General features: G+C 40.7%; 1 protein-coding gene across 1 annotated transcript in view; it reads right to left on the bottom strand.

The window, feature by feature from the left end:
• ARHGEF11 (Rho guanine nucleotide exchange factor (GEF) 11) overlaps window positions 1–26,492 on the bottom strand; it is a gene marked incomplete at its 5' end in the record, with an annotated part of 84,711 nt that overhangs the window by 47,054 nt on the left and 11,165 nt on the right. The window contains 8 exons of the mRNA XM_006895900.1: window positions 4,934–5,071; window positions 10,398–10,474; window positions 11,072–11,117; window positions 13,555–13,674; window positions 20,873–20,944; window positions 21,789–21,964; window positions 25,637–25,694; window positions 26,426–26,475. Coding sequence (XP_006895962.1) covers window positions 4,934–5,071; window positions 10,398–10,474; window positions 11,072–11,117; window positions 13,555–13,674; window positions 20,873–20,944; window positions 21,789–21,964; window positions 25,637–25,694; window positions 26,426–26,475 — 737 coding nt within the window. The remainder of the gene's footprint in view (window positions 1–4,933; window positions 5,072–10,397; window positions 10,475–11,071; window positions 11,118–13,554; window positions 13,675–20,872; window positions 20,945–21,788; window positions 21,965–25,636; window positions 25,695–26,425; window positions 26,476–26,492) is intronic.

Genomic DNA, 26,492 nt, shown 5'->3' with positions numbered 1-26,492 from the left:
CATTTAATTTTGCTTCTACGAGACCTGGAAAGGTGTACGCCAGGGATGTGTCCTATCTCCATACCTTTTCAACCTGTATGCAGAGCAGATTATCCAAGAGGCTGGGCTCTATGAGAAGTGTGGCATCAGGATTCTCATACTGCTGATCTGAATATAGCTCTGCTTATATCATCTTATTAATACATGTGGTTTTTATGTGCCTTCGAGTTGCCTGCAACTCAATGCAATCCTAGGTGTATACAGAAGGTCTGAATCCTGCCCTGCCCTGAGCCAGTTGCACTAACTCCGACATACCTATCCTCATTGCCCCAGTTATTCTATAATTCCATCTCATTCAGGATCTTCCACCCTTGGGCTGTCCCTTGATCCTTCCGAGTATGATATCCTTCTCCATAGACTGGTACCTCCTGGCCACATGCCCAAAGTATGTGAGATGGAGTTTTAAAATCCTAGCCTCTAAGGAGAAACCTGGTTTTATCCTCTTGAAGACAGACCTATTTGTTTTCTTGACAGTCCATGGTATATTACACAGGTAATGGGGACCTGATATCACTGGGTAGCAAAATTACATAATTGTTTGACTACTAATGGAAAGGATGGAGGTCTTTAGCCACGAAAAAGGGATTCAGATAAAAGGAGTGCTGGTGGACCAGAAGTTAAGCATTCAGCTGCTAACCAAAAGTTTGAAACAATCAGCCCCTCTGCAAGCCAAAGAGGTTTCTGCTACTGTACGGACTACATCCTTGGAAACTCTATGGGGGGGGGGGGTGCCTTTAGTGCTTTTATGAACTAAAATCCACTTTAAAGCAATGAGTTTTAAGTTCAAAGCACCAGAAGAACTAGATGGTTTCTGGTTACCACTGTTGAATACACTGGAAGGAATCATAATGGAAAGCCCCAGATAAGAGTGAGAGGTAACTGTGGAACAAGACTAAAAACCAGAAAAATGGCCAGCTTTATTGGTCTGATAAAATATTGGTGGAAGCCCCATGTCACCCTTAGAGCCTGGAACTGAACTCACTTATGTGGCTTAACTTTAAAACTAAAGAAGAGAGAGGCCTATAAAGGGGAACAAATGCACTAGGGAGGTATATGTAGTCCTTAGAACAAGATCAAAAGGGCAGCATTTAAATAAGAATAAAGCTCCAACAGCAGGAAGGAAAGGATAGAAGGATCAATGGAAGTGAGAAAGAATTACAGGTAAGGAGTAGAAAGTTCAGTTGTGAGGATTATAATAAATGTTATAAAACAAAATGTGGAGATGAATACAATGATCTGCTCTGTATACTCATGCAAAGTTACAATAAAAAGTTAAAGAAAAGAAATTCAAGAGGCTACATATGCCTGATACAAGCCATGGTCTTTGAAATCACTTGCTATGCATCAGAGAGCTGGACAATGATTAGGGAGGACAGAAGGAGAATTAACGCCTTTGAGCTGCAGAGCTGGAGAAGAGTAGTGAATATACCATGGACTGTTAAGCATGCTCCTTGGAGACAAGGATTCCGAAACTTTGTCTGACACACTTTGGGCATGTTACAAGGAGGGACTAGTCCTTGGAGAAGGTGGAGGGAGGGTGGAGGGACAGCGCAGGAGGGGAAGAACCTCTATGAGGTGGATTGATTCAGTGACTGGGGTAATAGGGGTAGGTGTGTTGGAGACAGTGAGATTGGCACAGGACAGAGTAGGGTTTAGGGCTGTTGTACACAGGGTTGCTATGAGTTGCAGACAACTTGACAGCACTTGTCTTGGGTACAACATTTGTCTTGGGTAAGTCTTCCACCAAGATGGCACTCTGAAGATAATTCTAATGAGTCTCATTCCAAAATATGTACTTATTCATTCACTGAACCTTGATACAGCAGTAACTAGACAGGGAACTGCCAGAAGTTCAAGGAGGGTTTAGAAGATAGCTGTGGCTAATATTCAGAAGAATGGGAGTCCCAGAGCACTTAACGGAACTCATAAGGAACCTATACCTGGACCAGAACGCTGTTAGCGAACAGAGCAGGGGAACACTGCATGGTTTAAAATTGAAAAGGGAGTGTGTCATGGCTGTGTTCTCTCACCATACCTATTCAATCTGTATGCTGAGAAAATCATCTGAGAAGCTGGACTTTATGAGGAGGACTGTGGGTGGCATCAAATTGGAGGGAGACTTATCAATAACCTGCATCATGTAGATGACAAACTTGTTTGCTGAAAGTGAGGAGGACTTGAAGCACTTGTTGCAGATGATCAAGGAATGCACCCTCAGGTATGCAGCCTTAGGCATCTCAATGTCCAGAAAACAAAAATTCTTACCACTGAACCAACAGGCAACATTATGATGGATGGAGAGGAAACTGAAGCTGTCAACAGCTTCAGCTTGCTTGGATCCACAATTAACTCCCTTGGTACCAGCAGTCAGGAAATAAAGAGACACACTGCACTGGGAAAATCTGCACTCAGAGAATTCTCCAAATTATTGAGGAGTAATGCTGTCAGTTTGAGGATTAAGGTGTATCTGATTCAGGCTACGGTCTTTCTGATCTTTTGCTATGCATCTGAGAGCTGGGCAATAAATAAGAATGACAGAAAAGAATTTACACCACAGGAAAAGAACTGACAGGCTTTGAGCTGTCGTGTTGGAGAAGGGCACTAAACATCCCAAGGACAGCTAAGAGAACAAACAGATATGTCTTAGAGAGGGTGCAGTCAGAGTATTTTTTGGAGGCAAGAATGATTAGGCTTCACCTCATATACTTTGGGCATGTTCTTAGATTCCTTGGAGAGGGACATGATGCTGGGAAGGGTGGACGGTCTGCTAAGGAGAGGAAGACCCTCATCCAGGTGGACTGACATGGTGACTGCCACAATGGGCTCTTGTGTGTCAGGAAGTGTGAGGATGGCACAGGATAGATATGGGATTCAGATATTTTGTTCATAGGGTTACTATGAGTTGTACTTGATGGAACTAACAACAATTAGTATTATTTCATGGACAGAAAGTAGGTTGTATTACAGAAATCTTCTTTTTTAAGACAGTTAAGAAGCTACCAAAATATTATTTCTTATGCATCTGAAAGTTGGACAGTGGATAAAGAAGACCCTCACCCCCACCCCCTCAAAAAAAGGATGCCTTTGAACTGTGCTGTTGGCAAGGAAGACAGACTGTAACATGGACTGACAAAAAAATATAAACATATCTTGCAAGAATTGCAGCCAAATTGCTGCTTATACTTTGGGCATATTGTCCGAAGGATCTAGTCCACTGAAAAGGACATTATCCTTGGTAAGTCACAGGGACACCAGAGTGTAAGCACATCAGAGGTTGTCAGGATGGTGCAGGACCACACAGTGTTTCATTCTGCTGTCCATTAGTTCACCATGTGTCAGCTGGAGGAGATCCAAGAGTACCTAACAACATCACAAACAAACACACCTAGGTTATCAGTAGGGGATCAAAGTTACATAAACTTAGTCACAAACAAATACGATGAGGGAATGAAAAATCCTGGGACCATAGTATTGGGGTACATAAAGGACAACTGGTATAATGTAGTCCACAAAGATAATGTTTTACACCCTACTTTGGTGAGTATCAGCTGAGCCATTTAAGGTACGACTACTGAAGTTTTTTTGATCAGAACAAAGAAGGGGGAGGGGGAAGCAAAGTCATACAGAAACAATCAGACTGATGGATCATCTAAACTTGTACTGCCACAACCCTGAGACAAGAACTAGATGGTGTCTAGCTACCATGCTGAGTACTCTAAAAAGGATCACAGTAGGTCCTAGATAGAGTAGGTGAAAATGTAAAGCAAAACTCAAAATCATTAAAATGGCCAGCTCTACTGGTTCACTGGTGGAACTCCTACGACTATGTACCCTTGTGCCCTTAGTAATCTTTCAAACTTGGAACAAAATATATCCCTGTGATACAACTTGCAGTAAAAAAATAGGAAGACTTATAAGACAAAAAAAACCTTCCCAGTATCATCAAAGTACTCATTCTTAAAATAAGCAGCCATGTAAAACCAAAAGGATAGCATTTGCCCAAAGATAAGGCCGTAGGATAAGAGGATTGAAGGAAGTAAGAATCACAGGGGAAGAGTGTGGTTGATTGTATTGTGGGTATTGTAATTAATGTTGTAAAACAAAATGCATATGGATAGTGGAATGGAAAACCAGTTCACTTTTTAAACTTTTGCTCAAATCACAATTTTTGTTTTTTAAGCAGCAGTGTTTTATAAAAGCAGGAGCTCTCTTCTCCATGGCTCCAACAGGGACCCAGCTTCTGCCTAAATTATCTCTGGTTATCAAATCAGCCCATTTACTGCTAAACCAGCTGAGAGTTTCTTAATAAAAGGTTTTGTGCACAGAGTCCAAACCTGCCTCACTGTAATCTCCCATCAGTTCTATCTTTGAGTGCTGTGGCCTTTTTTTTTAAAAGTGCTGTGGCTTTTAAAGCAAGTTCTGTAGAACCTCAATGCTCCATGGAATCACTCTAGGGGTGGAGAAAAAGGTCTCAAGTGAGCTGAAATTTTACCTATTTTTTTAATATTAGGACTCTAAAGACAAGATTGTACTGAGAAAGAGGAAGCTGAAGATTTCTGTTCTGGAGAAGCAGTGAACACATCTATTTTCTATTCTCCACAGACATGAAAGAAGACCAGCTCTCTACTGCTTACACACCACTTCCCTGCAGGTGTGCCACTACCTTTCTACAGAGCACCTGGAATGTCCTTGCTTTCCTATCTCTACTTACATACTATTCTTTCCTTACTATTTGTTCTCTAGGTAAATATTCATCTCAAATTTTGAGATGCTGAAACAATTTGGCTTATTCAAGGCCATGGCACTCAGGCTTCCATTCTAAATTTAGAAAAGTTAGAACTTTAGAAAAAGAGGAAAGAAAGCTACAGACCAAGAGTGACTGTGGCTCACTTACCTGGTCGCTGATGGGGGGGACTAGTGCATCTGAGCCCTGTCGCCTATGGTGCTGAGTCATGCTGGCCATGATCACAGGAGAGGTTCGAGGGCTGTCGAGTCCTGCGTCAGATAGTACCGAGTTCTGATTCATCAATGACTAGTGGGACAGAAAATTCAGTCAGGAGACTCTCCTAGATGGTGATGATAATCATACTTGTAACACTGACTTATAGAAATTCAGTTCTTACTCTGTGCCAGGCAGTGTAATAACCCTCTGATTGTCATCTCACTTAATTCTCACACTAGCCTTCTGTGTAGATACTATAGCTCCTCATGTAAGAGTGTTTATGAGACTTGCTAAAGGTCAAATAGTGTTATTATCAGCCTGCAACCCGCAATCTGCATCACTAAGCTATGTTGTTCCTTAGATGCTGAGCAGGATTAAGTGAGTCAATTCTAGATTGTTTGGGACTTTCCTTTTGTTGGTGACATTTCCACATGCTGGCCCTTTTATATATACTCAGCATTTTCCCATAGAAAGGAAGTAAAATTCTAATACTTACCTGAAATTAGGTTTTAACATACTTTCAACTACTTATGCTGTTGTTATGTACCATCAAGTCTCCTGTGACTCATAGTGACCCTATGTATAACAGTCCTGAACCCTGCCAACCTCTTGTGCCAACCTCATTGTCTCTGACACACCTACCTTCATAACCCCAATCACTGAATCAATCCATCTCATCGAGGGTTTTCCTCTGTTGCGCTGTCCCTCCACCCTTCCAAGCATGATGTTCCCCTCCAAGGTCTGGTTCCTCCTTGCAACATGCCTCAGAATTCTTGCCTCTAAGGTGCAGCCTGGTTTCACCTTCTCCAGGATGAACCTTTTTGATCTTGTAGTGCATGGTGTATTCAACATTCTTCTCCAGCACCACAATTCAAAGATATGAATTCTTTCTATCATCCCTAGCCATTGTCCAGCTTTCTGACAAATAGAAAGTAACTGAAAAGACTATGGCCTGGATTAGACACACCTTAGTCTCCAGACTGACACTGTTGCACTTCAGTACTCTGGAGAGGTTTCTGACAGCCGACTTTCCCAATGCAATTTGTCTTTTGATTTCTTGGATGCTGGTTTCAAGAGTGTTGATTGTGGAACCGGGCAAATTAAAGCTTTTAGCAATCTCAATTTTTTTCATCATCTATCATAATGCTGCCTATTGGCCCAGTGGTGAGAATCTTTGTTTTTTGATGTTGAGCTTCAATTCATATTGAAGGCTGTTGTCCTTGACCTTCTGCAGCAAATGCTTCAGGTTCTCCTCAGTTTAAGTAAACAGGGTAGTGTCATCTACATAATGCAGATGAGTGCTGATGAGCCTTCCTCCAATCCTGATGCCACACTCCTCCTCAGAGTCCAGCCTCCAGGATGATCGGTTCTGCATATAGATTGAAAAGGTACGGAGATAGGACATATTCCTGGCATACACCCTTCCCAATTTTGAACCATGCAGTGTTCTGTTCTATTCTGTTCTGACGACTGCCTCCTGGTCCAAGTACTGTTGTTGTTGTTATGTGCCGTCGAGTCACTTGCAACTCATAGCGACCCTCTGTACAACAGCCCTAAACCCTGCTCTATCCCATGCCAATCTCACTACCTCTGATACGTCCATCCCGATTACCCCAGTCACTGAATCAATCCACCTCATAGAAGGTCTTCTTCCCCTCCTGCGCTGTCCCTCCACTCTGCCCAGCATGATGTCCCTCTCCAAAGACCTGTCTCTCCTTACAACATGTCCAAAGTATGTCAGATGAAGCCCCAGAATCCTTGCCTCCAAGGAGCAGCCTGGTTTAACCCTCTCTAGGATGAATCTATTTGTTTTTTTGGCAGTCCATGGTACATTCAGTACTCTTCTCCAGCACCACAGCTCAAAGGCGTCAATTCTCCTTCTATCCTCCCTAGTCATTGTCCAACTCTCTGATGCATAACAAGTGATTGCAAAAACCATGGCCTGTATCAGGCACACCTTAGTCTCCAGAGAGACACCGTTGCTCTTGAGTACTTTAGAGAGGTCCCTAACAGCAGACTTTCCCATCACAATACGTTTTTTGATTTCCTGGCTACTGGTGCCAAAAGTGTTGACCGTGGAGCCGAGCAAACTGAAGCTGTGAACAATCTCAATCTCTTCACCATCCATCCTGATGCTACCGATTGGTCCAGTGGTGAGCATTTTTGTCTTCTTGACATTGAGCCTCAGTCCATATTAAAGGCTGCAGTCCTTGACCCTCTGCAGTAAGTGCATGAGGTCCTCCTCAGTTTCAGCGAGCATGGTTGTGTCATCTGAATAACGCAGATTGTTGATAGGTCGTCCACCAATCCTAACGCCACGCTTCTCCTCATAGAGCCCTGCCTCTCGGATAATCTGCTCTGCATACAGGTTGAAAACGTATGTTGAAGTACAACATTGTGAGTGATAGGATTATATCCATACGCTTACAAGGAAGTCCAGTGAACACCACTATCATTCAGATATATGCACCAACAACCAGAGCCAAAGAAGAAGAAATAGATTATTCCTACCAACTCTTACAGGCTGAGTTAGATCGAACATGCAATCAAGATGCATTGATAATAATGGGCGACTGGAACGCAAAAGTTGGGAACAGGGAAGAAGAATCAGTAGTTGGAAAACATGGACTTGGTGACAGAAATGAAGCTGGAGATAGAATGATTGAATTTTGCACAATCAATGACTTATTCATTGCAAATACGTTTTTTTAAGAGACATAAACGTAGATTATACACATGGATTTCACCTGATGGTATGCATAGGAATCAGATGGATTACATCTGTGGAAAAAACCGCTGAAGCAGCTCAATATCAGCTGTGAAAACTAGGCCAGGAGCTGATTGTGGAACAGACCACCAACTACTCATGTGCAAGTTCAAGCTGAAGCTGAGGAAAATTAAACTGAATCCACAGGAGCCAAAATATGACTTTGAGTTCATCCCACCTGAATTTCAGAATCATCTCAGGAACAGGTTTGAGGCCTTGAACACTAATGAGTGAAGACCAGATGAGTTGTGGGAGGATGTTAAATGTATCATCCAGGAAGAGTGCAGGTGGTCCAAGTATAGGTTTTGCATAACCATAATCAAGTGTTCTCAGACTCCCATTCTTCTCAGAGTTAGTAACAATTTGACTAGGCAAATGCTTTTGCCTAGTCAATGGAACACAGATAGACATTCCTCTGGTACTCTCTGCTTTTAGCCAAGATCTGTCTAACATTAGCTATAATATCCCTAGTACTGCAACCTCTTCTAAACCCAGCCTGCACATTTGGCAGTTCTCTGGTGCTGTGCTGTTTCAGTTGTTTTTAGATAATTTTCAGCAAAATCCTACTTGCATGTGATATTAATGATATTGTTTGGTAATTTCCATACTCTGACGGGTCACCTTTCTTTGGAGTGGGAATAAATACGGATCTCTTCCATTCAATTGGCCAGGTGGTTGTCCTACAGATTTCTTGGCACAACTTATTGAGCACATCCAGGGCAGAGTCTTTTTGTTAAAATAAGTCAATCGGTATGCTGTCAATTCCTGGGGCCTTGCTTTTTGTCGTTTTTTTCATCATCACAAGTTCTTATATATACATACTTAATTATCCTGGCTGAATAGATATTTTACTAATATCATTTGTACCTCTTATGCTCATTCTCATTTTATACTGTGTATACAAACTTAAGGGCTGTAAGGGATAACATTTTTGGAAAATGTTCCCCTCCCATTCATGTACATTCTATGTCACAATACCAACAATACACACAAAGTCTATTTATCCAATCCTTTGGCATTTCAGTAAATGTTATCTATCAATTAATTTTCTACTCTCACTTCTTTCCCTCCCTGGTGACCACTCTTGATGGATTATATGTAAACCTTTCTCTAACCTTTTAGAACAGTGGCCTTATACAGTATTTGTCCTTTAGTCATTGACTTATTTCACTTAGCATAATGTCCTCTAAACTCATCCACGTTATGTGTGTTGTTAAGATGGAGCTGACTCATAGCTTACCCTCCAGTGCGTTTTCAAAGGCAATTAATAGCATGAGAGGAGACTGTCCATCCTTTTCCTGCAGAGTAGCTGGTCGATTAAAACCATGTACCTTTCAGATTGCAGTAGAGTTTCACAAATTCATCGTTTTTCCATGTTGTACTGTATTGTGTGAATATACTGTAGTTTCTCTACCTATTTGTTCACTGATGAACACTTGGATTGTTTCCATTTCTTTGCTACTGTAAATAATGGGGTAATAAACATGGGTGTGCATGGATCTGTTCTGTTGCAGCTCTTATTTCTTAAGATATATTCCTAGAAGTGAAATTGCTAGATCAAATAGTACTTCTATTTTCAACTCTTTAAGGAAACACCAAATTGCTTTCCACAGTGGTTACACCATTTTAATATTCTAACCAGCAGTGAATGAGACTTCCAATATCACCACATTCTTCCTGGCATCTGTTGTTAGCTGTTCTCTTGAACTTCACTATTTTGCTGGAGAGAGATGATATCTCACTGTTGTTTGATTTGCATTTTTCCAATAGCTAATGATCTTGAGCATTTCTTCATGGGTTTTTTTGGTACTTGACTTTTTAATTAAGAGTCTTTTTTTATCTTCTGCTCATTTTTTTAATTGGCTTGTCTTTCTTTTTCTTATTGAGGTGTTGGAATTTTCCCATAAATTTTATATATGAGCTGGAAGGGAGAACTTTTGAGGCCAGAATTTGAAGTTCTTTGACTACTTCAGAAAAGATGAGCCATTCAGGTAGAAAAACATTTATCAGAAAAGTAAAGAGACTGCCATTTTTGATCAAGCCAGTCTCGTGGAGTTAATTTAAGATGATGATGTTCCAAGTGAAATAGAATTTTTTTTTTAGAATTACCTTTTCTGAGGATATATTTCTCTGTTCCCTTACACTTGAAGGCTTGCTAGAGGTAATAAAATAGTCTCCCCCTTCCCTATTCTTTGTATAAAACCAAGTGATTATATGATCAAATAGCAATTAGAATTGATGGTCCTGCATGTAGGTTGCATGTGAAATCTCCTCTCTTCTTTTGGAGGGAACTCTGATGGCCCAGTGGGTAAGGAGTTGCACTGCCAGCCCAAAGGCAAGTGGTTCAGATCCACCAATTTCTCTGAGGAGAAAATGGGCAATCCCCTCCTGTACAATATACAGCCTTGGAACACCTGCTGTTGGGTTACCTATAAGTCAGTTCTGACTCGACATTTCTTGCTCGCTTCCTCACCTTTTGAACTTAGTGTACATTCACAAAAACCCTTGGAAGCAGAACTACACAAAAAGTTCACAGATGAGAGGCCAGAGACCCAGGTGTAACTAAGTGGTAAGCAGCAGAACTGTCAGGTGCCCAGAGGGGTACAGAAGGCACTCTTGCAAGGAGGCCCTGCCTCTGCTGGTGCTCACCTCACTGAGGGAAGGAAATCGTTCTGTCCCAGATTCCAAACCACTGTCTCCTTCCTGGGAATCGAGAGACAGGCGACCTAAGGATAAAACAGTGTACAGTAAGGTAGGAGCTGTCTTCTGGCGCAAAGAACCATCTTTCTTCTGGAAACCTGTGCACAGGGTAGGAAAGGATAGCACCTTCCTTTCTGTTCCATTTCCCTTCAGCTGTCTCATTCCATAACCTCTCAATTCGGGCACCCTTCTGGGTACACCTCTTCTACTCCTATCACTCCTACCTCTAGTCCATTCTATACCTGTACATAAGCCATACCACATTCTGAAAGAAGACATCACAGTTCTGTGTCACAGTCAGTCTTATCCCTCCAATCATTCCTAACTCTCCTCAGTTTTAGTTCCTACTTATTTTTTGGCACCAAGTTATCTGTTTAGCTCCTAGATGCCAGGTGCTATTAGGCAAACTGCTCTCTGGACCATGACAATTCTAGTATCTACTAGCACTTAGTGATTCAGTGTTACTGGTTAGACATTCATTTCTCTTGCATAATTTGTATTACATTTCCTATACATCTGCTCTGCTTTTTATCATTATTTTGTATTTTCTTTCCCCAAACCTATCCAGTAGATAAGAGACTTGGGCTAAAGATAGGCCAGAGAAGGGAGTGGTGGAGGCTTACCTTCTGATGATCTCTGGCTTGTATCACCATATGGTGGGAGTATATCCTGAAAAGAAAGGCCCACAAAGTAGGTAAATTTTGGGAAATTCTCCTATGGTTTCATTCTTCTATTCAAAGTTTTCTTGGTTTAAAATGGTAGCTGCTTCTGTGTCATTGGCTTAAACTGTCCAGCTAGAAAAGATACTATTTCATTTGCACTGCTTACGTGACCCCTGGAAATGATGGAATGAGAGATTTTCCATTAGCACAATTCTAAGATCTCACTTTATTCATCAAAGTTACCAATTTATCTATTACTTAAGTTGGTTAGACATATGAAAAGAAAGAATATCCTATCATAGAGTAAAAATAACCGATGACTGAATCAAGTTGTAAAAGGTCTACCACGTCAAAGGTCTACCTGTAAAGAGAACTGAACAGCTTTGTCCTGGGATTGACTGATCCAGCCAAGGGTAGGACATTATGTGGACTGTGCTTTATGGCTCATTTAATCTTTCAACAAGTCTGAGTTAGGTATACATTATACCCACAGTATAAATGAAGAAATAGAAGCTTAGCAATCTTAAGCAACATGCCCAAGCTACAAGCAGGTAAATGATACATTACGGTTTAAATTCAGGTCTCCAGGTTCCAAACCTAGTGTTTCAGACACACTACTTGAAGGTTCTAAGAAAGTGTTGACATAAACCATGGCCATGACACATTAAGTACTGATCCCTATGTTCAGGGCATGATTCACATCTCCCAATAATACTATTACTGTTGGATATTGTGATCTCCATTATACAAACAAGGAAATTTGATGCTCTCAGAAATTAAGTAACATGCCAAAGATCTTAAAGTTAGTGAGTACTTGAGTTGGGATTTGAATTTCATTAGCTTGTGATACTTTTGAAAGCCTGGACTGAATTACGTGAAACTGTGCTGCAATCCAAAAGGCATGCAGCTTGAATCTACTAGCGGCTCTGCGGGAGGATGAACAATCTCCTCCCAAGTAATTAACTGTCTCTTAAAACCTGCTGGAGGGTCAGCTACGGGGCTGGTTCCAACTTGACGGAATACAACAACAATCTCTAAATAGGGAGCTTTGGTGACCTAGTCTGTATGTAGGGAGTCTTGCTGCTAATCCAAAGGCCATGCCTCTCTGGTGGTTTCAATCCCCCAGTGGCTCTTCAGGGGAAAGATGGGTAATCTCAACTCCTGTGATTTACAGCCTGGGAAAACCAACAGAGGGTCAGCTATGAGTGGGTTCTGACCCCATGGCAACAAGAAAGAAAGAGAAGCAGAAACAGACATATTTTATATATACACACATATACATATATGTATATATCCACACATATGTATATACACACACATATATACACACAGAGAGAGTGAGAGAGAGGCTGAGATTGATTTTACTGGCTTTGAAAAATACTACTCTTGAACAACCCAACTCATTGCCGTCAGAACAAAACTGACTCCTTGAGCATCCAAGTCTGTATCCGGCCCAGGAGGAGAGAGCCCATCTCTCTCCCGAGGAGCTATGAATGGATTTGAAGCATCAGGAAGGAGGAGCCTTTGGTCAGCAGAGCAACTTCCTACGGACTACGACATCAGAGCACCGCTTGTTTCTAGTTGCTTTTAACAAATTAATTAAGGCCTGCTGGAAGTAAAACACTAAAGGTAAAGACTCTGACCAGAAGAGGAAAAACCCCTGACACCTATTCTCTGAAATTTTCCATAAATATCTATCTGCTGAGCTAGATCCTTCTGAATTGACTGGAGATCCCTTACTTCAGCATACTTGTATTTAAGTTCCTACAAGAAGTCCTGTAACTTGAAGGGTCACTTACTCACTCATTGCTGTCAAGGTAAAACAGATTCAGAGCTGACCCTTCCCTTGGGCCCATGGCTATAAATCACATGGGAGAGGTTACCCATCTTTCACCCAAGGAGCAGTTGGTGGATTTGAACCACTAGAGATACTTTGATTTTGGTAAGCCATGAGCTTCCCTATGACCAGAGTTCTCTACCTGAGGGAGGTTGGAGAAAAAGCTACCAGGTGAATAATCAGTAAAACTAATCTAAGAATATCAATTTTGAGAAAACTATTCAGAAGTGTATGAATAAGTGGATACTCTGATTTATTACTTTCCATGGCAATTATAACACAGTGACTGCAGCAATGGGTGTTACGTGTGTTGGAGATGGTGAGGATGGCACAGGATTCAGATCTGTTGGTCATAGGATTGCTCTGAATCATATTCAACTTGATGGCACCTAACAATATGGCAAAAAATAGCAAGTTTAAAAAAAATATGGTATCCAACTGCTAGGGACAGTGCTCTGCCTCTGTGGAGCTAAAGAAGTAAGTGTTGTCTTTTGTTCTTTTTTTTCAGCCCTAGTGTGACTCGGGAAGCCTTCTGACCTTTCCCCCTGATTTTATCCTCAGTCATACGTATAATGCCTTTCCTAGAGCTGCGCCTACCATCACTCACCACTAAGCCACCAGTCTCCTGCTGGATCTTCAGCTGTAACTGAGAGACTCGCCGCCGGGCACCATCGATCTGCTCTTCCAGCAGGCTGGTGGGGTTCCGGCTATATACCTCACAGATACGCTGGGGGATGGGTGAGGAGGAGAGGGAGGAGGAAAAGGCAGAGGGAGTGGTTAGTAGAGAATGGATGACTCAACAGTGGGGGAAAGAGACAGTTTATCCCAAGACAAAGAGCAGAAAGGAGAGAACTCAGTCTTCTAGTAGATGCACATTATTTCACCATTACTAGGATTAGAAAAAGGCATAAATGATTAAAAATGGAATACATGAGGCAACTGGAGAAGAGAGAGAAAACACAAAGGCCTGTGTCCAAATCTGGCCCATACATCCAATTCCAACTTCAGTTCATTCACATTTTAAATAAGGCTGTCTTCCTTGGCTACTAGTCAGACATAAAATAATACAGTCCAGGCTAGTACACAAAGAAGTGCTAAAGAGACATTTAGACAGTGAACACCACAGGAGAAGGGGAAGTAGCACTAGTTAGTGGACCCAGTTACTCCCAGCCTCAGTCCCATAACTAGGAAGCAATTCTAACATTCACCCAGGACCCCTCAACCGCACACACAGAGAGCAGGGCAGTGCTTTGCAGTCAGGGAGAGCTGGGTGTGCACACTTACTAGCTGTACAGACCTGGGCAAGCTTCAATATGACCTCACTGATAAAATGGAGATGACAATACCTGCCTCACGGGATGGCAGTAAGTCTGAATGTGATTATATAAAGTACTTAGCAAAGAATCAGGCACACAGTTAAAACTGAACACATAGCAGCTACTATTATTATATTTTTAAAAATGCTCAATAAATCGTGTTGGTTAAATAAAGATGTTGGGTTCACACATTATCAAAGGTCATCTGTAGCCTCACTGCTAAATGACAATCTCTTTATAAATTTCTCATACTATTTTACTTTCTCCAACCTTCACAACTTTGTTGTTATCTTCTCTGAGTTGGCCTCCAACTCACAGCACAAAGGGATTGGATTGCTATGATCCATATAGTTTTCACGGGCTGATTTTAGGGAGTAGACCACAAGTCCTTCTTCTTGTCTATCTTAGCATCACAGCAACATGAAAGGCTCCACTGACAGGTGGGTGGTGACTGCAGAGAGGTATAGTGACTGAAATGCACAGCATGAAAGACCTCTACCTTGAACCACCATTCCCCTTAACTCTGCTTCTCTGGCCATTCTTTTCCTGCTGTTCACAAGAGACATTATCCAAAATTCTTTATAAAGGCATTTATTTACCTTCAAACTCTTTCCAATGGCTTCTTCCCTTCATTGAACTAAAAAGGCTCACATTTTCTGACTTTAAAGGAAAAACTGAAAATCTTTTCATCAGTCCCAATTATTCAAGTCACTAACTGCTTCTTCAAAACAGTGTCTATCTACATTTAGAGTTTCACACTTCTTCCAATCATGTCTCAACATACAACACTCTGGTTTCCTCTTCACTTCATCACTATAGCTTTTTTAAAATTTCCTCCACCTACTTGTTGTGTACCATTGAGTCAGATCCGATTGGTACAGGAGGAGAGTGCCCCTCCTCCAGGGGAGCATCTGGTGGATTCAAACCACATGCCTTCGGGACTGCAGCACAGCTTCTTGCCAGTAGGCCACCCGAGCCACCTTACAGCTACTCTTTTAAGGAGCAAAATGGCCTTCCTGTCAAACTCAATGGTCTAGTCTTAGTCCTTACCTCTTTTGGATCTTCCCCTCTTGAAAGGATTCTATTCTTGACTTCCTAACTACGATGTGTTGGTTCTCCTCACACTCCAACTTCAGCTTTCATCCCTGCCTCCTCTCTTAAATCTAGGCTAACTTATCAGTTATACAAACATTTACTGAGAGTTAATATATGCCAGACACTGTGCCAACTGTGTGTTGGGAGGCATCTATACAAATATAGAGCGAAAACCATGCTCCTTATCTCTAAAAAGGAACTTAGTCCATTTGGGGAAAAGGACAAGTAAAAACTACAATATGAATATATTTGCAAGTGCGGTGATGTTAGAGGTTGGTACAGTGGGCTACAGAAGCATCTAAGTTCCAAAAAATGCATCTTCAGTTTTCTGCACTAGTGCCTAGGATGAACTCCTCCAGTCCTCAAGTTCAATGACCACCTTTATACTGAAACTACCAGACTAGTTCAAACCAGTTCTCTCTCTCCCTCTTTCCCTCTCCTCCAACCCTGAATTTCATCGCTGCTGTCTCCCTATCTCTGTTCTTTATCTGAATGTTCCATGTTGTTGTTAGGCGGCATAAAATCAACTATGACTTACAGGGAGCCCATGAAGACAAGATCTGAATCATGTCCATCCTGTGTGCCACCTTCATCATCTTAAGTTCATGGTTAAATTTACTGTGTCAGTCTCTCTTGTTGAGGGTCTTCCTCTCTTTCTCTGACCCTCTACCTTTCCCAGCAAGATGTCCTTTTTCTGACAACATGCACAAAGTATGTGAGACTAAGTTTTACCCCCCAGGGGCAAATAAAATTGAATTTATCTACACTGACGTTCATGTCTTTTCCTATTTTAATGGATCATTGGCATTAACATGGCATTTAAACATGAGGTTTTCTTTTATTCTTTCTTCTCTGTTCTTACCTTCCCCTTCTAGTCGATATGCTTGATGTTTTGAAATCTGAGGTCCCCATTTCTGTCTGTCTCTCCTTTGTTTTTCATTTGACCTGTTAAATTTCCTTTCTGCAATGCTGCAATAGCTTCCCTAGCTGGTTTCCCTCAACAACCCTTTTAAAACATTTCTTTAAAATACAGCTGTGACACTGACGTGTCAAATGCAGTAACGGTTACCCATGGCGGACAGTGTTTGGTGATGCTCCCCGGTTAAAACAAGCCTGGACGCAGGAGTGGCATCCTCTTCCGTAAAGAGCTTGCCTCCAGAAACCCTATGAACCTGGAGGTTCATACGAACATGCAGGTGTTGAGGACTTTCATTCACAGGGTCACTATGAGTCGCCAATGACTTGACAGCACTTTACAACAACAACAACGGCTCTAAAATACGGATTTGAAAATGTAATCACACTCCTTTAAGTCCTTTGGCCAAGTCCCACTGCTTCCAGAATTCCTGGTATTCACAGCTCAAAACACTTTCCAATGTTCTATCTCCAACAATAATAATGTCAATGTTTTATTCTCACTACACTAAACTCAAGCACTACCCCAGAAGCCTTCTATGACTATCATCAACCCCACTCATAATGAAAATTATTTTGTTTTCTGGATTTCTATGGCATTTGAAAGAAATATTTTAAAAATGTTACTGAGATATAATTGACATAACACAAAAGTCACTATTTTAAAATGTACAATTTCTTGAATTTTATTATATTCACAATGTGTGCAACCATTATACGATCTAATTCTGAAACGTTTCCATCACCCCCAAAAGACACTCGTATCTATCTGTCAGCAGTCACTCCCAATTCTCTTGACCCCACAAACTCTGGCCAACTCTCAATCTACTTTTTGTTTTTTTATGGATCTGCCTATTCCAAACACATACACAACTAGAATCATTGCAATCATGTCTGGATTCTTTCACTTAGAATGATGTTTTCAAGGTTCATCCATTTTGTAGACTATATTACTACTTCATTTCTTTTTGTGGCCAAGGAATAATACTAATATAAACCACATTTTGTTTATTCATTCACCAGTTGGTGGACATCTGGACTGTTATCATTTTGTGGCTATTATGACTAGTTCTGCTAGAAACATCTACATATACCTTTCTGTGTGAATAGATTTTTATTTTCCTTGCACTACTAATGCATGAGGTTTCACTTTCTCCATATCTTGGCCGATTTTCTGTATTTTTGATTACAGCCATCCTACTGGTTGTACAGGGAGTCCTTATGGTGAAGTGCTAGGGAGCTGTGTGCTAAGCCAAAGGCCAAGGACCATGTGACTTGCAGGCCCAGAAACTCAGCTATGCCTTCTAATTCAACAGCAATGAGAGAGTGTGAGTGTAAAGTGGCATCTCATTTTATTAATGATTTATGTGTCTTTAAAAACTAATGATATTGAACATCTTTTAACATGGTTACTGATTACTGTATATTGTCTTCAGTGAACCACCTATGCTAATACTCTGCCCAGTTAAAAACTGGGCTGTTTGCCTTTTTATTGTTGAGTCGGAGGGGTCCTTTATTAATTGTGTTCCTAGAGCCTTATCAGATGTATAACTTAAAAATATTTTCTACCATTTTGTGTCTTTTCAACTTTCTTGACAGTGCCCTTTGGTACCAAAAATTTTGGTATGTCCACTGTATTTATTTTCTTTTTGGTTGCTTGAGTGTTTGATGTCATATCTAAGAAACCTGCTGCCTTGTCACAGGTCAGAAAGATTTATACTATGTTTCTTCTAAACTATTTTAAAGTTCTTAGAAGCTATGTAATTTTAATAGCTTTAATGCTTATATTCCAGACTTTAACCCTCATAATCTGTCCCTTACTGTGATATGGCATGAGTTAATTTTTGCATATTATTTAACAGGGGTCTCAGTTCACTCTTGCATGTGGATATTCAGTTGTCTCAGAATCATTCCGTGAAGAGACTAATCTTTGTCTATCAAATTGTCTTGCAACTTTATTGAGAAACAACTGACTACAGATGTGAAAGTTAAATTTCTGCATTCTCAGTATCATTCCATTGATCTGTAAGTCCATCTTTATGCCAGTATCATATTGTTTTGTTTATTCTGTGACATTTTGTCAATATGAAAATACTAACATTTATTATAATGTATGTTAACTATTAATATACCAAGAACTCTGGTGGCTTAGTAGTAAGGAGTTGTGCTGCCAATCCAAAGACTTGCAGTTCCAAACCCACCAGCTTCTCGATGTGAGCAAGATGCTCAATCTCCTTCCATGCAATTTACTGTTTTCTGAAAACCCTTGGAGGTCAGCAATGAGAAGTTCAGTATGACTGCCCTAAGATCCCATGTCTCACTCACACGTGCTTGGTACAATACCTAACACACAGCAGGAACCCAATGCTTGTTAAAGAAAGGAATTTTCACATCTCTGTGCCTTTGATTTACACTATCCACTCATTAGCATTCCTTCCCCCAGCTCTCTTGCCTTCTCAATCCTACTCTTCAAGGCCCAGGTGAAACACTGTTACACCTTCTGAGAAGTCTTTCTATAGCTCTCATTATTAATTTTTTCTCCATTTTTAAAATATCTATTCTCTCTCATATTTGAATTTTCTCCCATTAGACTTTTTTATAAGTGTAAGAATAAACTGGTACAATCACTTTTAAAAAAAAACTTTTTAATTGTGGTTTTAACCAGTTTTGCAGAAAAGCTGGATTTTCATTCATTCATTGCTGCACAATTTCCTCCCTTCCCCTTCCACTCTTCTTTGCAATGTACCTTCTATTCTAGACCATTGTTTTACATATAATGTCTAATCATATGTTCCTTTAAACAGTTATCTTCTTCACCTATTCCAATACAGTGTTCATTATCTATCCATTCTTTTCCTATTCTCTCTCTCATTATATTTTAAACATGCTGAGATCAAGAACTGTTGAATTTTTTTTTAATCCCTATGTACCATATCGGCCTCAACTGACCCTCCACTAGTTCTGAAGGTTGCAATCCAGATGAGAAGAGATTGTCGACCTTTTTTCCTCTGAACTGCTTGTGGCTTTGAACCTCCAGAGAGTTGTGGCCTTTGGGATGAGCAGGGTAACTCCCTACTGATAAGGCCACCAGATCTCCTTGTATGACAAAACAGAAATTGGGTTTTAATGGGTGTTTTGAAACACCTTCTCCTCTTTTGGCAGGAGCTCTGATGTCTCGGTTTAAGGACTAAGGTGCATCTCATTCAGGCCATAGTCTTTCTGAGTACTTGCTATGCATCTGACAGCTGGATAATGAATACAGATGACAGAGAAAAGATTTATTTTTTATGCTTTTAACTATGGTGTTGAAGAGCGCTGAACATCCCATGGATGGCCAAAAGAACAAACAGCTATGTTTTGGAGAGGGTGCACCCAGAGTGCTCTTTGGAGGCAACAGTGATGAGGCTTTGCCTTACCTACTTTGGGCATGTTGCTAGGAGGGGTTAGTTCTTGGAGAAGGACATGATACTGGGAAGGGTGGAGGGTCGGCGAAGAAAAGGAAGAACCTCAACAAGGTGGACTGACACGGGCTACTGAAATGGGCTCTTGTGTGTCAGAAAGTGTGAGGATGGTGCAGGATAGAACAGGGTTCGGATCTTTTGTTCATAGTGTCATAATGAGTCATACTTGACTCGACAGCATTTAACAACAACAACTGGTGGATTAGTGGGTAAAGAGTTGCTTTGCTAACCCAAAAATACATGATTCAAATCTCCATACTCCACAGGAGAAAGATGGACAATCTCCTCCTGTGCAATTAACTGCCTCTGAAAACCTGCCGGAAGGTCAGTTATGAGTTGATTCTGACACAACCCCTCCACCACACATCATAAGGGAGCTCTGGTGGCCCAATGGGTAAGGAGAGGCTGTCTGAATACAATGGGCAGTCCAAAGAAGAAATATGGGTGCCGCTCTGAGGAAGAAATATGGGCAATCTCTTCCCATGTGATTTACAGTGTTTGAAAACCTGCCAAAGAGTCAGCTTTGACTTGGTTCTGACTTGACCTCACACAACAACATGCGCCATAGGAATTAAAACAATGTGAGCACTTAAAAGTAACTTGTTGAATAGAAACAAAGGGGTAAGGAGATAGTAGCAAGATTTCTATAGTAGAAATCTGGTTCTTCTCCTTCAGCCAAATGAATCAGTCTATTGTTCCCTGTGTACACCCTTCCCACGCCTGCAAACTTCTATTCATCTCCACAGCAACAATGCTCCATCTCCATCATTCTGCCTTAGCCTTCACCTACCCCTGCTATTCCTGCCCTTCCTTGGATATCTCCAAGGTTAATTCCAACTGACTTTGATTTTTCTCAGGTCCAGTATTTCTCCTTTTATTCTCATGGTTTCACAGTACTTATTTGCATTTTGTCCATATGTTTACTATCCTATCCTATATGAGCTCTATTATCCTACTAATTCAACTGATCAAATTCTGCTTTCACAAATTCTATTGTGTAAATTCTATAGTCCTGGAATTTTACTTTGTAAGTTTTTATTGTGATACTGTATAACTTGAGTTATATGTATTGGCAGATTGCTCTGATCAAATATCATTTCACAAGGCAATGTCAATCTACTCTCAACAAAGGCCTTACCTGTAACTCTTTCTCTTCTTGTCTGAGCATATTCCTAAGGATCTGTGTAGCATGTTTTTGAACTTCAGGATCCTAGAATGGAAAATAGGACAGTGAGAGTTGGGGGACCAATTCAATTCCTTAACTTTCCAATCTGCTGATTCTTGGGCAAAGAAGATTCTCAAGAAAAGAAGCTAGCTACTGAGAGTAAAACCTGAGTTACAGGTGTGTTTTTAGATACACTCAGTACCTCACTGGAATTTAGTACCTGGGGGAAAAAATGTTTACTTTCATTCTCAACTTCCTACAAACCACGGTAACAAACTGTTCTCTGATTTCTTTGTCTCCTATATATTTGTGAGGTCAGCTTCCTTTCCAATCAGAAAATCTTGTTTCATATACCAACGTGCATCTTGTCCTCTTTTAACTCCTTATACAGTCTCTCCTTTTGTCCTTGGGTTTTCTCTTTACTCGTTTTAATCTTTTTCTGACACCCTCTTTCTACCTAACTGGCTCTATGTATCCCTCCTCCAAGCAGTGTATTTCTTCTAAAAACTCCTTTCCCTACTAAACTCGACTCTACACTCTCAAACATTAATTGCAAACAGTCTTTAATAGATGTTCTCTGATCAAGACTGAAAGTGTGAACTCTCTCTTGTGAGGAGGTGCACTCCTGAAGGGTCTCCTTACACTTTTTCACATTGGGAAGAAACATGTTACATGTGGCTTGCTATTGGTAAAAACTGTACATACATTTGCATACAAAGAGGATACTAAGGCATGGAACAATCCACCAATGCCACCTTTGTCAATGTTTCTATGGGCTGTCATATATTTCTTTGGCTTATCTCTGTATATCAAAATCTTTTTACATTCAACCTGTTTTCTTATCCAATGCAGAGCTCTTTTAAAGGAAAACAGTGAGAAAGGTGAGTACCTGGAGTGGCCTGGGTCCTGTAATGCGCTGTGGAGGTGGTAGAGGTGGTGGAGGTGGTAGTGGGATCACAGAGGTTACTCGGGGAGTTCCTGACGGAGTTGGGTCCTGCTGTAGCCCAGAGACTCCAACAGATGAGGGTGAAGGGCCCAGGAGAGTCAGTGCAACATAGGCACCAGCTGGAGGAAAACAAGATAAAGAGAGTTTACTTAAGCTATATTGTTCTAGAAAGGCAGACAGCCATGTCATAAAGAAAGGGCTTCTGACACTTCCGTCCTTTTCATTCTTTCGGCACGACCATGGCGGTCGGCAAGAACAAGCGCCTTACAAAAGGTGGCAAAAAAGGAGCCAAGAAGAAAGTGGTTGATCCATTTTCTAAGAAAGATTGGTATGATGTAAAGGCACCAGCAATGTTAAATATAAGAAATATTGGGAAGACATTAGTCACAAGGACTCAAGGAACCAAAATTGCGCCTGATGGACTCAAGGGTCGTGTTTTTGAAGTGAGCCTTGCTGATTTGCAAATTGATGAAGTTGCGTTTAGAAAATTCAAGCTAATTACTGAGGATGTTCAAGGCAAAAACTGCCTCACCAACTTCCATGGCATGGATCTTACCCGGGACAAAATGTGCTCCACGGTAAAAAAATGGCAGACCATGATTGAAGCACATGTTGATGTCAAAACCACCAATGGTTATTTACTCCATCTATTTTGTGTTGGTTTTACAAAAAGACCCAACAATCAGATTCGGAAGACATCTTATGCTCAGCACCAACAGGTCCGCCAAATCCGGAAGAAAATGATGGAAATCATGACCCGAGAAGTGCAGACAAATCACTTGAAAGAGGTGGTCAATAAACTGATTCCAGACAGCACTGGAAAAGACACAGAAAAGACTTGCCAATCTCTCTATCCTCTCCATGATGTATTTGTTAGGAAAGTAAAAATGCTCAAGAAGCCCAAGTTTGAATTGGACAAACTCATGGAGCTTCATGGTGAAGGTGGTAGCTCTGGAAAAGCTACTGGAGATGAGACAGGTGCAAAAGTTGAATGAGCTGATGGTTATGAGCCACCAGTTCAAGAATCTGTTTAAAATTCAGCCTTTTAATAATTACAAATAAAAATTATTATTTGTGGGGGGAAAAACACAAAGGGCTTCCACATTCAGACAGTCAACACACATGAAGAAATGCTCATGATTATTAGCATTAATAGAGGGAAATGTGGCATCAGGATTGGTGGAAGAGTCATCAACAACCTGCATTATGCAGATGACACAACCCTGCTCGCTGAAACTGAGGAGGATCTGAAGCGCTTGCTATAGAAGGTCAAGGACTGCAGCCTCCTATATGGACTGAAGCTCAACATCAAAAAAAAAACCAAAGATTCTCACCAATGAGCCAATTGGCAGCATCAGTATGCATGGTGAAGAGATTGAGATAGTTAACGGTTTTAGTTTACTTGGCTCTACAGTCAACTCTTGGTAACAGCAGCCAGGAAATCAAGAGACGAATTGCATTGGGAAAGTAAGCTGTGAGGGACCTCTCAGGAGTACTGAAGAGCAACGATGTCAGGCTGGAGACTAAGGTGCGCCTGATCTGGTCTATAGTCTTTGCAATTATGTGCTATGTGTCAGAGAGTTGGACAGTGACTAACGATGACAGAAAAAGAATTGATGCCTTTGAGCTGTGGTGCTGGAAGAGAGTGTTGAATATACCATTGCTAGGTATATTCTAGGAGAACAAACAGGTTTGTCCTGGAGAAGGTGAAGCTGGAATGCCCTTGGAGTCAAGGATTCTAAAGCTTCGTCTGGCATACTTTGGGCATGTTGCAAGGAGGGACTGGTCCTTGGAGAGGGACATCATTTTTTGGCAGAGTGGATGGGCGGTGCAGGACAGGAAGAACTTCGATGAGATGGATCAATCTGTGACTGGAGTGGTGGGACTGAGTGTGTTTGAGATGGCTAGATTGTCACAGAATAGAACGGAGTTTAGAGCTCTTGTACATAGGGACGCTATGAGTCACAAGTGACTCGATAGCACATAACAACAACAACAACAAGATGGAAATAAAACAGCAATGAAATATCATCTCATCGCAATAGCAATGTTCAACCCGACAGCAAACAACAAATGCTGGGGAGAGTGTGGAGAGAGTGGAGGTGATGGGAATGTAAAGTGACACAAACACTACAGAAAGACATTTCCTTTGGAAAGTAGGACCTGAAATACTATTTGATCTAGCACACCATCTACTAGGCATATATCTCAAAGAAATGAGTGCATCACAAACTGGCATAATTATACCCATGTTTATTACAGAATTATTTACAGTTTTTATTATAGCAAAGAGTTGGAAACAACCCTTGTGTCCATCAATGGACAAATGGCTAAGGAAACCATGACACATTCACACAACGGAGTATTATATATCACTAAAATGATCAGAGATTTGTGAAATATTGTACAACATGGATGAGTCTAGAACAAACTATGCTCAGTTAGGTAAATGAGTCACAAGAGAACAATTATGGTATAAGACTTATAAAAAACTAACAAAAGTCTTAAATACAGATAGAATAAATCTTAAGAGAGTTAAGAGGGATGGGAGGGGAGTAAAAATAAATAAGCTGGATGAAGAGAAATGTAATACACAATCAGGGACTGATTACAGACGTTGTTATTCATTACACTGCTGTTATGTACCATCAACTTAAAACTGACTCATAGCTGACCCTCCACTGGGTTTTCAGAGGCAGTAAATTGCATGGGAGGAAACCGCCCAGCTTTCTCCCACAGAGGAATTGGTGGATTCAAACCACATGCCTTTAGGATAGTAGCAAATCTCCTTACCACTAAGCCGCCAGAGCTCCCTTTCATTACATTAATCAGTGGTAATTAATGTTATAAAACAAAACGTCTGTGAATGTTTGAATTAAAAAGCAGTATGATTAGTTAAGTTTGCATTAAAATAAAAAATGAAAAGAATAAAATATCCTCCCAAATAAAATCACAGAGTAGCCCCCAACAAAAAAATGTATATGAATTTTTGAATGGCAAATCAATTTGTCCTTTAAACTTCTAAAATAAATAAATAATTTAAAAAGTTAATTTAGTAACAAGTAAAAAAGGATGGGTTTCCTTCACCTTCTCCTTTTGTCATAATTCTACAGCTTAAGTTCTTATGTCTAACATTCCATCTATTCTCTAATTATTGCCCTCTTGTCCCTGTATCTTAAGATACCCTGTATCTTTTCTTTGTTCATGTGGAGACATTAACCAAAATTTCAGCCATAAATATGTGAGAATACTCCTTATAAGCCACTTTATTTCCCCCTGTATATCATTAAATTAATTATTCAATGTAAAGTCCTGCCTGGCATGTAGGAGGCACCCAAATTTTAGCCCTCTACCCTCTCCAAACGGTCACACGTTTGCTTCTTCAACGTCTGCTGCTTTGATTACCAGCATAGATTCAATTAACGTGCCTTTCCAACAAAGAACATTTTAGCTTTCTCCCAAAATAGGAAACAAGTGAGGAAGAATGTCTGTGAATGTGAAGGGTAACTGTATATAAATGAGACCTGGTCTCAGTAGTACAGTGTAAACAGCAGTGGCAAAAAATGGGTGTGGGTGAAAGAAAAGATGCCAGAAGGGAAACTTGACGTAGTGTCTCCACTTGAAATAATTATATGAAATTTGATAACCTAAGTGACTCCATGTAAAGACTGAAGATATTATTTAGCTCTCTCACAAAGGTATGCTGTCTCCTAGTGTATAAGGCCTCTGCTTTCCTACTCCTTTTCCTCTCAGACCATTTTCTTCCCCAATTTTCTTTGTTTTCCACTCACATTTGATAAGCTTTACCACTTCCAGGTGTGAGCTGTTGGTCACCATGGTGCCGTTCACCTGTTAGGGGGAAAAAAGGATATTGAGTAGTGGTGGTGGAAACCTCAGACATCCTTCTACATGATCAAAAAAAAATCACTAACTCAGGAGACCATTCTCCAATGTTCCTTACATGTGTCTGGTTACTCTGTTCACATCTGCTACGCGTTTATTCTCTGAAGGTAGCTTATTTCCAGGGGGAAAGTGCATTTTCACTTATTTTTGGCACACACTTATTCAATGACTAGCCTTATGCATATGTATATGTAAAGTGACATACACTACTTCCTCCTTTTAGATTCTCACGAAGGGATTTTCCTTATCTAGTATTTCCTTAACACTGCTAATAATCTGCTAAATAAAGTATTAACAAAAAGGGCAGATTATGGTATTTTAGAGCTGGCAAGAATTTCAGGTTAGTATTCTGTAGAGACCAAAATATCCATCAACCTCCCAATGAACACGTTATTAGTCACACTCGTTCCCAATAGTACTTTTGTCATCTGTGACACAGGGTTAATAAAATCTGAGTTAAGAAACCTTTGCTTTAGAATTAAGAAAAGCTATAGAAAACAGAATTCCATTATTTCAATGCCTACTTTTGCTCATAATCTACAATATTCACCCTCATGGGACCACTCCCCAAGTCAGTGGCTGATTGGCAGCTCCGAGTTGTAGGATGAGTCAAGACTACAGGTGACCATACCCTGCCTGCTTGCCCAGGGGTGGACAGAGAGAGGGGGCTCACTTACTTTGATGATTCTGTCTCCTTCTTTCACACCGGCTTTCATGGCTGCGCCTCCTATAAAGAGAAAGCCT

Source organism: Elephantulus edwardii, unplaced genomic scaffold, assembly GCF_000299155.1.
Source record: "Elephantulus edwardii isolate Elephantulus edwardi_28Jun2011 unplaced genomic scaffold, EleEdw1.0 scaffold00176, whole genome shotgun sequence".
In the NCBI taxonomy this organism is placed as follows: Eukaryota; Metazoa; Chordata; class Mammalia; order Macroscelidea; family Macroscelididae; genus Elephantulus; species Elephantulus edwardii.
Note: the sequence above shows the minus strand (reverse complement) of the source record. Positions and strands in the feature narration are given on the sequence as shown.